This window comes from Podarcis erhardii (assembly GCF_964252035.2).
Source record: "Podarcis erhardii genome assembly, chromosome: 2".
Taxonomy (NCBI): domain Eukaryota; kingdom Metazoa; phylum Chordata; class Lepidosauria; order Squamata; family Lacertidae; genus Podarcis; species Podarcis erhardii.
The window spans coordinates 67525514-67542449 of record NC_138498.1 but is presented as its reverse complement, the minus strand read 5'-3'; the positions used below and the strand labels follow the sequence as shown (position 1 = coordinate 67542449).

At 38.8% G+C, this 16936-nt stretch overlaps 1 protein-coding gene across 1 annotated transcript in view; it reads left to right on the top strand.

Annotated features, from left to right (window-relative positions):
- CLINT1 (clathrin interactor 1) overlaps positions 1–16651 on the top strand; it is a 69896-nt gene extending 53245 nt beyond the window's left edge. Inside the window, exons 8-12 of the mRNA XM_081851522.1 lie at positions 3211–3283; positions 9456–9542; positions 12679–12974; positions 13816–14020; positions 14867–16651. Coding sequence (XP_081707648.1) covers positions 3211–3283; positions 9456–9542; positions 12679–12974; positions 13816–14020; positions 14867–15222 — 1017 coding nt within the window. The 3' untranslated portion in view covers positions 15223–16651. The remainder of the gene's footprint in view (positions 1–3210; positions 3284–9455; positions 9543–12678; positions 12975–13815; positions 14021–14866) is intronic.
- The last annotated feature ends 285 nt before the right edge of the window (positions 16652–16936 follow it).

Genomic DNA, 16936 nt, shown 5'->3' with positions numbered 1-16936 from the left:
TGTAGAACTTGTTTACCGGTACAGGCAACTCCCAATTGATGTGGTGGTTACATTCCAAGGCACCACATGTTTAATTAAAATTAAACATGTTAATTTCAAATTATATTTGAAATGCCATTGAAAAGGCCTGCAGATGCCCCATCTGCCCCGCCCCCTTTTGGGACGTTTTTGGTTCACTTCCGGGTTCAGTGCAATGTGTGTGTGGTCGCACACACATATCAGATGTGCCTAAAATAGTTGCTGCCTGTAGGTGATCCTGGAAGTTGCAAAAGCATGATCAGCATGACTAGATGTCCCCTCTTCAGAAGCAGAAGAATCACCTTGCTTCTGGCACCTATTTATCCAGGAGTAAAGGCGGAGGGACCTAGGCGTTCCATTAGGTTTCTGACTTCAGAAGACAGGGAAACTGCTGTCACCGGAAGGACCCACCTACGATGGAGCACTGTGATTACCTACCAGTCCAGGATTTGGCATTTTTCGCTTGCTTTGTGTACTGTGAGCATCCTTCTTCTCAACTTTGCAGAAGAGTAGCTTAGCCTCTTGTCATCTTTTCCTACTCTCATCCTTTCCTCCTCCATAGCAGGAAAGAGAAGTGGAGGCTTCCTTGGCTACTGCTGGACAAAGGCACTCTCAAAACCTCCACCAAGTATCATCAAGCTTGCCTGGGGCTGGAACCTAGCCAGGCTAAAATTGTGGACGCCTGTGTTAGGGTTACTTCCATTTTGTATTGTAATCCAGGTTGTAATCAAACACAACTCTGTATATAATAGAAGTACTATAATGTACACTGAATGTAATCCAGGTTGAGCATTCCACCTCTTCAGTTCAGTTGGAAGTTTTTATTTGTTATAAAGTAGAGAAATGAGATAAAATCTGCTGCCACACCTTTGCAAGCATTCTCAGGAAGTGGAAGGATCACTTAATGTCTGAAGACCAGGGGAATCAGAAGTCATTATTTGATGGAATCTGTCAAGCTCAAAATTGCAGGGAGATTGAAGACATGAAGTGAACAGATGGGCAGTTTTTAAAACTCCCATGTCAGCCTCAGGGAAGCTAGAATACTAGAGATTGTATCTATATTACATAGGTAAGTACACTAAGACCATAATGTGAAAGCATGTTTTACTTCTGCCGTAATGCAGTGGGTTTTTTTTTCTTGCCCACATAGATGGAGGGAAAGAGGATGCATATTACTTTTCTGGCACTGCCAAGTATGTACTAAAAGTGATGCCACTTAGGAAGGAAGTCAGGAAACAATGAAGAAAAGCTATAGTGTTCCCTTTCCACTGCAACTATTTAAATTAGCCCAATTGTAAAAACAGCAGTTTGACAGCTCTGGTGGTTAAACTTAGTGAAGCTATAATCAGATGGTACAAATTTTAAGTATTCCCTAAATTAAAGACCATATGGCAGTACACTGATCCACCAGCAAGCAGATCCTTTACATCTAAATTGTGCAGTTAATGTATGCATCTAGTGTGCCCAAAGTATCTCTGTTCAATAACTTATTTTGAAGATGCCCTCAGAAAAGGCAAGGAACTTTGTATAAGAATTTCACTTTAAAAAGAGGGAAAGCTTAAACATTCAAATAAAAAGGCATGAAAAATATGTGATCTAGAAATGCACGTTCTATTTAATTTGTGTAGTTGATTTTTTTTATTTGTATTTTGTTCTGTTGGAAGCAGCTGTGTGGGTACAAACGTTTTAAATAAACAGAGTTTTTTAAGCCCTCTGCCTTGCTTATCGGGCTTTGGGAAAGAGGCATGGGAGCATGTCGGGGCCCTTTAATGACCTTCTCAGAGCCCAGTAAGCAAGGTCTGTTTTGGAGAGGTAGGAGTGATTGCAGGGGTTGGGGCTCTGGGGGTTCCTGACTTCATGCAATTTTGCCTTTGTGGGAGGACCTCCAGAACTGAACCCTTGCATAAGTGGCCAGAAATGTTTAATTCTGGGTCTGCCCTGTCCTTTAAGGCCATACCCAGACATGTACTTTGCTACCAATTTATATTTGGCATAGGGCAAGAAAGAAGAACCTAACCATGTAAGGTTGCACATGTCTAGAGGTTATGCTTTAAACTGGATCTGTTATGCTTTAAACTGGATCATCCATTGCCGTCCTTTGTGAATGTGTACAAAAATGTGTACACATCCTTTGTGAATGTGTACAAAAATCTAGGATTTAGTCATAAATGATAAAGTGCACCCAATGAACAAGATAATATTGTGATTTTTAATGCATGGATTGTGTTGGTAAATACATTTCCTTCCTTGTAGCAGAAGAAGAAATCACACTACCTCTACTTTGTGACAGAAATTTCTTAAATTATGCTTTTCTGGTATCTAGCATTTTGCTAATTTTATCAAAGAAGCAGAACCTAAAATATACCTTCCACCTTTGGTATAACAGTCACTTTATTCCAATTTCCCCCCAAAAAGAAGATGGGCCTACTTGTGGTGGGATGCTGTTTTAACCATAGTTGCTTGGAAGTAATTACTTCAGGAAATGAAGAAGTTACTTCCAATTAAATATATCCATGTTTGGGATGCTGAGTTCAAATCTCAAAGTCAACTCTGAATTTCTTTGGTGCCTTTAGACATCACACTCCTAATATCAGCCTTTCATTTTAATTGGAATAATCCCAGAGGTAAGGCAGTAATAACCAGAGGATTAAAAACTATTGTAAAGCACAGAGAAGGCTATACAAATTTAGTTATAAGCAGAAAGATATCAAGCTTTAAAATTCTAGGCAGCATACAATTGACCAAATGATGTTTCTAGTATTTTGAATGTCTCAAAATGAAATTTTAAGGCATGTTAGAAAAAATATAAAGATGGGAAATATTTTAAGAAATGGTTCAGCCTCTGCTGTGTTTAATAGTAATATGGAATGGGTGTGTTTTCTAAAAATATTTTTGCACCTCTCCGCACATTGTCTGATGGGAGGTAACAGTTTAGGATCCTTGTTATCAAATTGCACAATAATAACTTCCTTTATATTCTTCAGTTTTGTAACGCTCTTAATATAAGTTGATTTCCAGTAACAACCAATGTTTGATGCAGGCTATCATAAGTGCTACACAGATCTATTTTTCTCTCTGTTACTCCAGTTTTCCAATTTCTTGCCACAAACAGTCCTCATTCAGTTGCTCTAAAACACACACACACACACCTTTGCATATTTCTTAAAACAGTTCAATTGTGCTTGTTCTTAGGTTCCTGGCAGCAAGTCATCCGGTGACCTGGTCGATCTTTTGTTCGATGGTACTGATCAATCAGTCCCAACAGGTAAAATGTATTTCTGTGTTCTGTTTGAGCAGTAGCTGTAGCTTGTGAGTCTAGTACATTTAAATTCTGCTGAAATCAAAGGTGCGCATTAGGAAGCGAAGGGAACCTGTATCAGTCAGTTAAATGTAGAGCTGCATATTTATTCATAGAACCACATGCAAATTACCATATTGTATAGATTAATAATAACTATAGCAGTTTAGAAAGATTCATAGCTAAATCAGTTTGTCAGGAACTCTGGTGGCTGAAATGCAATGTTATTCATAATTAATTTTAAAAGCATGTAATCCAGTCAGATTTCAACACTTCTCGTGTTACACATGGAGAGAGAGGCAGTGGTGAGAGTAGCTGACTTACAAGTCACATCTAATGTGTACAGCAAAAGTGACCTTATTACTTCTTATTTTTGTTTCCTGTCCATTGACTCCTGGGTGACCTCAGAAATAACTATGTTTCTTGGTCACTTCAAAACTGTTCAATTCATTCACTCCATTGTAGGCGACTAGTGAAACTGAGGCTTAAGTAAAGTAAATGTTACTTTCTATAATGGAGTGCATGTTTGGTATATTTAAAAAAACCAATGAATAGCCGTATCAGGACAAAGTAAGGAAGATTGTCTCTGGCTGGCATGAAATATTAAGATGGTTCTATTTACATATCTTCACTGCTCTGCTGGCGTGATTGTAGAATCATCAGTCTTATATTAGGTGGCTAGATGTTGATAGCTGCAGTTTTATAATCCACATTACCTGTGAGCAAATTAAGAAGAGGATTAAGAGCTATGTAACTGAAACAATGCTTTCTCTTGAAGGAAGAATTTCTCAACAGATTCAGCACACAGCATTAACGTTGTTAGTGGAAAGATTATTTTCCACCCCTTTTCACCCCCCATTTACAATACCATGACCTTCTGAAAAGGTGTGGCTGTACTTTTGGGCTTTGTGAACTGTTGTGATTCTGCCAGAATTTGTTACTCCTATACAGATTTTCAACATGGGGCTGGTTCCATAGAAGTGCTCCCGCAAGGAGACTTTCCTGCCATCTTCTTCCAACAACAGCCCCCTGCATCCATTAAAAAGATGCTCCAGTGGGACAGGGGGTGCTCTGGAACAGTGTGGGATAATAAGGGAGGAGGGATTAAATTAAATTGAAGCACCTTGTGGAAACAGGTCCCATGACCCACAAACAGCTGGCGTTTCAGGGGACTTTGGTGAGCCTTGCACAAACATCTTAGTGTGAATGCTTTTCTGGGTGCAGCAAGTATATACATGATTGGCTAATGATTGGCTAAATCTGGAACTTCTACTATGTATTAAACCCAAGCAACATTTAAAACAGTTGCAATCATTTTTTTGCCCCCAGGATTACTATTATTTTATTATTATTTTGTCCTGTGTATATTAATTACATAGTGATAATAACATGAAATTATCTTCTCATAAGCAGGACTTTAGGCCACAGCTATTAAGCTTTATCCTTTTGCCCCCTGCCAGTCCCTGCTTTTGAAGGGTTCCTTAGAAAATGCAAGCAGCAGCTTGAAAACTTTGCAGAGGCACAGGAATTCTTCTCCTGTCGGTATACTGGAGAATGAGAGTCGGCATTATATCCTTGTACTTAGTATGATTTTGGATTCTGAATTCTTGTGAGTAGGTGTATTTTAAATGGGAGCAAACGTGACTGGAAGCTGTCCATATTAAGAAATACATATATCTAGACTGTTTTTTGGATAAGGCCATGGCCTTGAGCTAGGGCAATAAAAGTTTCGGGTGATTGTATAGAAACTTAAGGAGTCTCTTTGCTGGGTCTTTGTTACTAGGCATTGAGATTCCTTCCCCAGCAAATATCTCTTCAGTTTGTCTACCGTAATTTTTTTACTGGGTTTTTAACATACATGAACAGTGCTCAATCCTTCCACTTTCCTAAAGTTGTGTTTTCATGCAGGAATGGTGTCAACATTTTTAAGTTATTGATCTCAGTCTTCTTAGAAACATTCTACTTTTAGCTTTAATTGTGTTTTTCTCTGCCATCTGGTTTCATAGTTCCCTTTAAAACCTGATCATAACACAATGTAGACAGACATTGCTTCTTTTTTGGCATATGGAGTATTCTACAGTGATAGAATATTTGGAATACAACATTTTTCCTTTATGGTTCACTGAAACTGTGTGTTTCTGTTAAGCTTTGTAGCAAGAGCCATTGCATACATGACCCATACCTCTCTACTACCATGGGCTCCCACTGATTTGAAGCACTCACTGAAGTCCTGCTAATCTTATAGGCACAGAGCCATCCCTGTGGCTAAAGAAAAGGATAAATTAGGGTTAGGGTTCTAGACCACACACAATGGGTTAGGGTTAGGGTTCTAGACACATCTGCAGCTGTGTGGGAAACACTTTAATCTGAGTGGCTCCTATGCAGCTCAGCATTGTATTTGATCTTGCTTGCATTGATGCTGTATTACCTGCCTTTCCCACCGCCTCATACGTAAATGGAGTGTTAATGGGCAGATTGTTCAGTCCTCATAATATTGACAACAGCAGGTGTACACATATATTTGGTCTTACAAATAAATACAGAGAGAGGAGCATTTCTTACAACTCTTGAAACATGTCTGGATATAATAAAATGTTCTACTCTCATTCCAGTTATCTACAGGTAGATCATCTATTATAAATAATGTTGATATTCCCCTTGTTCTCCACAAATCTAAAGTTGATGCAACAACTTAAATAGATTGAGAATCCCAAGAGGCAAATAGTTTGGGGTTTTCAAGTTCCTGTTTTTATTGCACTCCCTTACAACTTCCTAAAAAGTATCTCCTGAAAGTCAAAGGATTTATGGGGTAGGATTCAGTGTGACTTGAATATGCCCCCACCCTCAAGCTGTTTTCCAGTTGTGTATGGAGCTCTTTGGATCTCAGCCACAGCTGGTATCCCATAATTTGAAGGAGCGCTCAACTATTAATTTAAATCTCTATCTGGAAAAAACGCTGATCTTATAGACTGTTGCTGTGAGAACAGAACATGCTCATCTTTCTTTTGAATCTTTTGTGGATTTGCCATTTGACTGCCAATTATTCTGCTTTCACTCCTTTAGTGGAAGTTAAGCTTACCCGCTCTTTCCACATCAGCATTTAGAAGATGTCCTAGAGATGAGACACATTACCAGCTGGCCACCACAAATAGCATCTTCTGCTGCCCTAAGGAGACAGATGGAAGGAGTTAATTTATAACGACAGCTCTCACTTGGGAGTCTTTGAGGCTAGCTAATGATGTTGTGAAGATTAGCACTGTCCTTCCTAAGGAGGTCACTTTCCCTAACCTGTGTGCTACTTGCTGTAAAGAGCATGGCTCCATTAGCTTGTGGCACGCACAAAATAGCAAAAGGGGCCACAATAGGCATTGATCTCTTTTGTAAAGATAGGGGCATGGAAATTTCATGTTTTTGTGGAGGTGCCTGCCAAGCAACTAGTCCACACTAAGACAGTGGGAAGCATTTTTCCCCCAAGAAGGGGGTAAATACATTGAGCAATGCCTAATACAAATCTCTATCATTTAATAGAGGATAGAAAAAGAAAATGAAACAGATTTTTGCAGTGCTTCATATGGAAATGGTAGTTGTTAGCTCACCCTGTTGCACGACTATCAACACCAGGTGGCTGTGCTGGCACTGCATCCTAAATAACCATCTCCATAGACTTGCTGTTAGCTTTGAGTAAACGTTCTTTGTTTTCTGAGGAAGCAACTAGATAGAGCATGGGACCACCAAAATATGTGCAGAAGCAGATTAATCCCAAAAGATTTCACCTGATTTTTAACTGGCTCAAGCATTTGCCATACTGTTGTTACTTTTAAATTGACTGTTTGGTATCATTTACTTGTAATATCTAAATTAGCACTGCTAGTTCAAATAACCATGGTCTTGAAATTTGTAATCATTTAAGTATGCTAGTGTTTACGGACAAGACATGTGCATGTGGTTACATATGCCATGCAATGCTATGTAAATACTGTTTGTTTCCATCTTCTGGATAGCGCAAATGTATTGTACATCATCAAGCTGCTTAGATAAAAGTGATGCTTATCTTTGCATAAAACTCCATCACAGTTTCCCATAATGATTTAAGATCTATACTGGTAAATGCCCAATCTGTCTGTCTTTTGGATATGCTCTACAACATAATTCACCTATTATAAGACTTTAGGAGGGTCTTGTTACTGCAGTTGTTAAAATCTCCTATTTGATAGCATATCCATGTACATTCTGAAGGGAGATGCTCCTATCTGAAAATGAAGTATGACTTCCTAATAATTGACTAAAATAAAATAGCATTAAAAAGAAATACAAGTACACATGTATTAGAAAGGGAATTGTTCCTTTTATTACTGCCAGCCATTTATTAAAAAGGCGATGGTTCTAGTTTAATTAACCGAGTTGAGAGCAGCAGATGGAGCAGAATGTCTTGCAGCGATAAGACAATTCAGAAATGGCACCAGATGTTGGAAGCTGTCCCTGGTGGTGTTTGAGTGCAACACAGATGTTACAGTCCCACCTGGCTAGTTTCTAAGCACTGCAGGCTAAGCAGCTGTGATGTAACCCATATAATGTACGCAAACACTAAAAGCAGAATAATTGAGCTGCTGGTACTCCTTGGAAGGGTGTGACTGCTCAGAGGTGAAATCTTTTAAGGACAAACGGCAACAGCTAAGGCCATCACTTTTTCGGTACTTTCAGAGGAGGAAACTGTCAACTAGAAGCCTAAAGCCCTTTATTAAAGATATGGTGGCAGAGAGTTGCTTCACCCAAACATTTTCCTTCACAGAAAATATATATATCTGCAGAAAGTGCCTATTTTTTGTATGTATTTCTCTCAGAGGGCCAATTAATGTCCACAATTTTAAAAATTTGAATGGGGGCTTTCCTTTTAGGGCTAATAGCTTGGGAGGAACTGTAGCATTTCTGATTAAATGAAGCCCTCCTTGTGTACAGCATTCCCATTCCTGCTCAGACATCCCCACCTGTGGCAATCATCCTATTTAGTTTGGCCCTCAAACTTGACATAAGGAGATGTACAGAACAATGACCAGTGCAGAGGCTGTGAATCTTTACTATTTTGATAAAAAATGTGTAGGAAAGAATAGTAAAGATACTATATTTTGTAGTAAATAAATCATTAGTATCTACAACTGGGACTTTCAATGTTCTTATTCTGAAAAGAAAGCAAACTTATTAAAAAATGAATACCAGTGCAGGTTTTATGCATTAAAACCTTGAATCTGAAACCTTGTGCAAGTCATTCCTGCTTTCAGTCTCACAAGATTTAACATGTAAGGAGGCCTTTTTAAATTTTTCATTCTATGCAGCATAATAAGCAAACAAAGGCATTTCTCCAATAAAAGACTTGTTATGTTTCTTATATCTAGTACCTGAGTTAGAATTGCATTAATCTTTACTGTGTGATATTTCTTCCAAGCCTACACTGGTTCTTCACCAGTTTTGCGTTCCATGCAACCTTGGTAAATTATTACTGAAATTACGAAGTCGAATATAGACCACTTGCCTTGATGTACAAGTGGTGGGATATAACTGAACCATAAAAGCAGGCATAATTCGATTTGACAGGTTTGTTTGTGTACAAAAAAGAAGGAAAGAAAGACCTCAGCCATGTATATGCCTTGTGACATTTTGTTTTGATTGGACTATCACCCTTCTGAATCAATCTTCACATGAATCTTCACACACATGATCATTTGTGGTGCTCTCTTCCATGCTTGTGCATGCCAGAATAGTGGAAAAACTGAGGGTGGAAACTCCCCACAAACTAGTCAAAGGAAAGCACAAGAGTATGATTGCATACACACCCAGGTTTTGTTCCTGCAGCCCGGTTTGCAGGATTGCCACATATTTCAGTTTTTGTACCATGACAACCATCCTTGTATAACAGCCATCAGTGGTAAAATATCTTGTATTGAGGGACAGAATTTGACTTGAGAACTGTGCCCTTAAGTACTTTGAGCTTCAATACACTTGATGGATTGCACCATTTCCCAGAACTGTATATCTTGACTCCACGTACAAGCTATTTAAATACAAAATTTAATATTTGATGTTAACTGCTACTGGAGTGGGGCTGTGTTCACTAATTTACAACAAGTCCTTTGATTGGTTGTAGGTGGAGCCACTGACCCCTTCGGAGGGTTTGCGGACTTTAGCTCTGCTGCCGCCGCCTCTGCCTCAGCAAGCTGCCCCCCATCACAAGGTACAGTGCCAAGGGAGTGGAACAGAAAGCTGACCTCTCAAATTTTGGTCTCTTGCTACTTGAAAGTGTCTTCTCTTCCAGAATAGATTAAATTCTATGTCTTGTTCTCATTTTAAAGGTGCTAGATTGTATTGTGATGCAGTTTCATTTTATTATGACTTATTTCCCTATTCGGGGCAGAGGGATTAATTCTTTGGGGAATGAGCTTTTCCTTTGACCCTTCGCCCAGGGGTGTCTTACCTTTTCCAGCTCAAGGGCCACATCAAAGGTTTGCTACACCTTTGAGGATTGCATAGATCATGTGCACTTGGACACACACACTTGCAAAATCCACCCAGGTGAAGGAGGGGGATGAGCAGCATACATATGCACACCCCCAGTAGAGAGGATGCGCACACACACAAATGAAATAATTGCTCTGGAATGATTTTTACAAGCACCAAAATGAATTTAAATGAATTAATACAGCAGTAATGATCATTACTTTGTCTCCCCTCACAAACACCTTTAACATTAATTGAAGCTAACTGAAATACTGGGCTGGAATGATTTTCACAGGTACCAAGAATGAATTCCAATTAATACTGAGTAGTAGCTATTGCTATAGTATCGTATGTTGTGTACTCCATCCCCTTTCGCCTGTAATGGTAACCTTTTATGTAATCTGCAATAAGCCTCTTAAGAATTGTATTCTACAAGTCGACACTTTATATTAAAGTACTCTCTTGGAATAAGGCTAGAATTGACCCAAGAAACATTTAGAATTCGACAATAGATGCTGTGCATAAGGAAGGATTGCTACATGTCCAGGGAGGGCACTGTTAATTTGTGTGTACTGATTTATTTAAGTTCCACACAAACTAAAAATTGTCCACTGGGGAGAAAAAACATGAAAACTTCACAGTAAGAGCCCCATGTAGGGGTGAGCAAGCTTATACAAATGTTATGATTGGCCCTAAAATACTGTCTTTTGTTGTATTCTTGCCACACTGCTATAATAATTACTGTTACCCAAATTACTTTTTAAAAGACCCAATGAATTAATGTGAATTAAGATAGCTGGTCAACAGAGCTGGGATTGTTCAAAGAGTTTTGAACCAAGCAGTAGCTGAAACAATTGTTCCACCACAAAGCATATTGCATAGAAGGAGGTGTGGTGTTTCTTGCAGCCATCAGTAATAAAATGCATTGTATTGAGGGATAGGATTTGACTTGAGAACTGTGCCCTTAAATACTTTAAGCTTTAATAATGTTCTGCCTTGATTTTACAGGTTATTGAAAATTTAGGTTTGTGGTGCTCAAATCCTATTATGCTAATAATGCAGTCTAAGCTTGATAATACTCCTTTATCAGTGTTAATATGATTAATCTCCACCAATCACCTTTATGCAAGCAGCCAGCAATGATTAATCATTCTTGAGCAGTAAAGCCCTCCCAGAAATCTTTTGTTGATTAATCATCTTTGGTAAAGTTCCCCGAAGAGTGGCATCAAATGCCTCTGTCTTCTCCCCCTTTCCTTTATTTGTGTTTGGATATGATCATCCCGTAACTGGAGAATCAGCATTTACTTATCCATCAGGAATACTTGTAAGTGTGCTTAAATTTTTAATAGGCAGTACTAATTGAAATATTCCCTATAAAGTCCCTTTTGTAAGGGAGATCAAAGCAGAATGTTTCATTGTGGCCCCAAGCTAATGAATTCTAGCCCAGCACTTGCGTTAAAGTGGATTGTAGTGCACAGATAAGCGATGGATGTACTTTTCCCTCCCTGCCCTTCCTTACTTAAATTTTAATCCACCTGTGGAGGAGAAATTAATTAAAACAAGGGTTTTATACCCAGGCGAACAGGTACTATTATGAATTATTGACATGAAATGTAAATTATTGCAACCTTTTTAAGATTAGGTGAGTTAGATTCTAAGTAATAGGCAGGTTTGTAGATCACTAATTCCTAGCTGGCTGCACAAACCAGATTATTCTGAAATCAGCAGGGTCTCTCCTCTCTCAGACCTGTCAGGTGAACATTGATTTAAAATTTTGAATGCTTTCTTTTCTGCCTGCACTGATGAGGCCTAACAGTTAAATGTAAATTGCAAGTTGTTCAACTGTGTGAAAACCAGTGCTGGCATGTGTGCCCCTGTGTGCCTTTGTCTGTGCATCAGGCTACAATAGTAAGATCTACGTAACTGTTGCACTTCAAAACTGAAATACTCATCAGTGGCTAGCAATTGATAATCATACCAAAGGCTCATTCGCTTTAAAAACCTAACATCTATTTCCTCATGATCTTTACACCTTGGAGCTTCACTCACAAGTTTATTCCAGTAAAATGTGTATTTTTAAAATATGTAAAGACAGGCAGACTGCCGTTAAAAGAACTAAATGTCTTGCAGCTCTCTATGCACATGCTGTACAAAGATTTGAGAGCATGTGTGAGCTTGGAATGCATATTTATCAAAGCTCCCATAGAGCGCTAAATAAATACTACACAATGCTGTTAACAAGCACAACAGAGGTGAGATAAACACCCTGAGGCAACTGAATTTGAAAGCCCATTATTTTATTGGTATCCCACTTAGCTGTACCAGTTTAATAACTCTATACAGCAAGTAATGTATATGTAATCAGATGAGTTTGAACAAATTGCTGTTTTTATGACTTCTTGCGACTGTGAGACCAGCCTTGTTCACAGTGATTGATTCAAAACATCAATGAGTTAATGTTTGCAGCTTTGCTTAAGGCTCCCAATTTTGAGCTACTGGCAATTTAGATACTGAACTTCTGCTATGTTTCAGGTGTCTCTTATTCCTGCCACATTCTTATGTGTTGAAAGTGGATCCTGCAGATTTGCCTGTTAGGAAATCTATGTCCCACTCATGTGGACTCCACAGGTGGCACATAACCAGCCATACTTTAGCACTGGTGTGGCTGTTTCATTCTTATGCCCCCCCCCCTTTTGCTATCCTGTTAAAATTGTTGAAATATTCATGAGGGAGAGTAATGTCCAGATGGAGATCCTACCTGCAGATGTTAATCTGGATGGACATACATCGGCTCTCATTTGTTTCACTTCATGGAATGTGGCATTTTCTCTGTGCTTTTCATAAAGACTCTTACCTTTCTTTTCCCTCCCCAGGTACAACTGCAAGTGGGAATGGAGAGTTTGGCGACTGGAGTGCCTTCAACCAAACCTCTCCAAGCCCTGCTGCTTCAGCTGGAGAGCTCTTTGGTGGCTCTGCTCAGCCAGCTGTTGAGCTCTTTGGTGGCTCTGCTCAGCAGAGCCTTGGCCAGCCTCCAGCTGCTTCAAATCCTTCTGACCTCTTTGATTTGATGGGTACCTCCCAAGCCACTATGACCTCTTCCCAAAGCATGAATTTATCTATGATGGGTTCCAGCACTGTCAGCATCAATCTACCTATGTCAAGGTCACAGGTATGGTGCTGTTCGGCAGTCCCTTGACTACTGTTTACTCAACGGATAGTTTTGACACACACTTAACTTAAAGCATCTTTTCTGTAGCTCTGAAAGTGTTTTCTTCCCTTTTTGCTTCACTGGCCCCTCTTCAAGATTTAAGTAAATTGAGAGAGGAAACATCTAAAGCAATCTAAGAGTTTAGAACATAAGGAAGACTTCAAACTTGTGACACTTTGATTGTAGCAAGGGGGATGAGGGTGGGGAGTGCCACCTGTTTCTGACAAACTGGCTCACATATAGTTTTACCCAGTTTGAGAGTAGTTGACTATTGAAAACAAGTCTTTGGACTTGGGAAACTTAGCAACTAGTTGATCAGGTATGGTCTGAAGTCACATGAGGCCACTAACCTACTGAAATTAAGCAAGTCAGGGTCTGGTCAGTGCAAGACCTCATGGAAATTACTTGTGTGGGTTCCATGATGGAAGAAAGGAGGAATATACTGTAAATGTAAGAAGAAGAAAACTAATTTTCCAAAGCATCTAAAATAGAAGGATGGTTCAGAGAAAGTATTTTTAGGTAAGGGGGGGAGCAAGGCACTTCTGAATTACCACTCTTGGCACAGTTCCAGAAGACTACCACATGATAGGTAAAGTACTTAAAGAGATGCTCTTGAGAATTTTATGAGCATGAACTTCAACTTTCTTCAGTTCTCTTAGGAGAACATAAATGTCCATCTGTTTCTCTTTATGAAGACTGGATGAACTCCTCTCTCTGATAAATTATAGCTGTAAAATACTGTGTTGGCAATTCGTAGCATAACTCTAAAGATCTCTTTTTTTCCTTTCTTTAATGCTTCTAGCCTTTGCACGGTGTTAACCCAATGATACAGAAGCCTAATCCACTTTATAATATGGGCACAGAGATGGTCCCCAAAAATGTAGGCAAAACCCTGCCATCCACTTGGTCAGACCCTAGTGTAAATATCAGTTTGGACAATTTAGTTCCTGGTATGCAGCCTTCCAAGCCCCAGCAACCATCACTCAACACAATGATTCAGCAACAAAGTAAGTAACACAGTTCTTGCTGTGCATGAATTTCAATGAGGTCACTCTTCACAATATATTCTTGATCAAAATGTGGGTGGGTGGGTGTTAAAAAACCCAGAACACTAGACTTCCTCAGAACCTATAAATTCTCCCTTTTTCTTGACCAAAGTATATTATCTGCAACTTTGTAGCCTTCTACCATTTAAAAACTCTCTTGCTTGAGTATGCACAACTTTTGATTGACCAGCCATTCTTTGGGTTCTGCCTTTTGTTTTTGTGATCCCGGAGAGCATGTGGCTGGTGAGCCAACCATTTTCAGCTTGATGGATCACAAACTATATCGGCCTGCTTGTGCTTTGAATTTTCCTCACCCTGATCTAATGATATAGTGCAGCCTTTAAAAGCTTTTTGTGGTGTCTCCTCCCAAACTCTTGAAGTGTCAGCCCCCAAGCAGTGAAAGGGGATTCTTGTTCAACAGAATTTTCATTTCCTTCTCCCTTTCCCCCAGTTTCTGAGCAAGGTACTAGCAAAGTTGTGCTTTAAAAGATCTAATGTAGAGGGAATACACTATATTTGTGGATCCCTGAGCATAATAAATAAGTGCGTATCTAGACAAAGCATGGTTTGGCCATGGAGAAAGAAGAGAATTGGAGGAAGGGGAACTATGACAACTAGGATTTGTGCTGGACTTCAGTTGTCAGGCATATACAATTATGTTGGATGATGCCTTTAAGGATCAGCTTTGTTTTTAATATACAGCCAATATGTTAAATAAGGGTGGGAATATACTTGCATTTTCTTTGAATAATAGAAATATCATAAAAAAATCACCTTAACATTTAAAACTTCATTTTTGCCCCGCAGATATGCAACAACCGATGAATGTGATGTCTCAGAATTTTGCAACCATGAGCCTCAACTCACCACCCAGCATGATGCCTGCTCGACCTCCTGCAAACCCATTGATGGGCGGGCCTGTTCCCGTGGGAATGGGAATGCCCACTGTGATGACTGGCACGATTGGGATGGCTTCCATGGGAGGCACACCTATGATGAACCAGGGCATGATGGGAATGAATGTGAACATGGCAATGCCAACTTCTGGAATGGGTTTGTCGGGCATGGGCATTACTAATATAGCTGTGGCATCCTCCATGACTCCCGGAACTGTGCAACCTAAGCAAGATGCCTTTGCAAATTTTGCAAATTTTAGCAAATAAAGATTGTAAACCAATCAGATTGAATGAAGGATTTTAGCTGCACAAATAAAGCTGGGATAAGGGTTGAAAATGCTGATCAAATGCTTTCTCTTTTTCTTTTATTGCTTACTTTAAAGGAGCCCATCTAAAGAACCCAAAGGTCATTTTGTAAACTCCCAACCTACTTTTGTTCAAGTTTTGGTGAAGAAAACGTCCTCCACCGAGTGATATGGTTGATATTGCAATCACTAGGCCTTGTTTTTTAACAAGAGAATTAAAAGCCTTTCTTAGATGGCAGAACCAGTTTTAACTTTGAAACTTGTGGAAACTCTGGAATTTGGGGGCTGGGTATATCTGTGTGAATCTAATTTTATACTTGATTTCTTTTTTTCCCTCCTGGAATCTATTTATCATAATTGGATCCGTTCCTTTTCCTACCACTGAGTCAAATTTGAAGTCAAAGTATGCTGATCAATTTTTTATAAGAATATATATATATTTTTGTCCAAAAAAAAAAAAAATGGCTTACATATGTGATTATGGCTAATTCAAAGGGACCTGGAATGTATATATACTTTTGCTACTCTTCCAGCAACACTGCTATACTATCCAAATTTTTATTATAGACCTCTTTAAGCAATTTGCTGATGAATAGGGTGGGACGGGTGGGGTTTTCCTACCTCTTTCTGCTTTAAAACGCAATGCAGAACTGGTAGAAACTTCATTCAGACTGCTGTATGGTTTCCTTTCAGAGAACTCTAGAGAATATATATATATGGTTGGGTTTTGGTTGGGGTGGTTTTTCTGCAGCCATACTCCAGTGAAAAGTGGCAGCCTCCCTTGGGGTCTCTGGGGTCACTGTTTACATCACTGACAGTCAAAATGCAAGATTTTTTTTTTCTTGCAACACAAAAAAAGAGAAACAGCATCTTTAAATTAAGAAAGAACACCTCTAAACTTTTTGTTAATCCAACAGCATTGGATTCTAAATTTTATACATTTGGTGACTTCACTTGTTGTATGTAAATATGGCCTTAGCAATTGCGGAATCCAATAGAAAGGGATTAAATAAATATATATAAATGAATAAATAAATATATAGATTATTATTATTATTATCAAAGGAAACCTGTAGCAGTCAGATTTTATGAATTAATGAAAATAAAGGAAATGAAAGAATAAATTAAAGGCTTTTTCTTTTCCTGCTATGATTCTGCATTTAGGTTCAAACACAGATCATGATTTTTAGTCTGGGATGCAGAGGTTCAGTTTATATTCACAGAGCCAGGGCTGCTACTGAGAATGAGTACTATATTCTAGGTATGAAACTTTATTGGCTCCCCTTTCTTATGTTGGATATTTTTTATTATTATTAAATTGATAAAACTTTATTTCCATTGTATTCATAATGTTCTGTTATACATAACATTAAAGTGTTCATTAAAAACAATGTTGGGGCTGCTTCTCCTTTCATTCCATTTGACATTTCATGAGAGCAGTTGGCGGGGGGAGAGAAATAATTATAATTTGGGCAAAGTAATTTTTATAAATAATTTAAAATTGTTTAATGACTTTTTATCTCCCGCCTTCCCTATCTGACTCTACTGTTAGGAATTAAAAATGAAGCAGCGCAGATATCTTGACCCACTCCAGCCTTGCTAATGCTCCATCTACAACATTTCTAATTAGGCAGAAATTCATGTACTTCAGCTAAGTGGTAATGAAAAGTGATTCA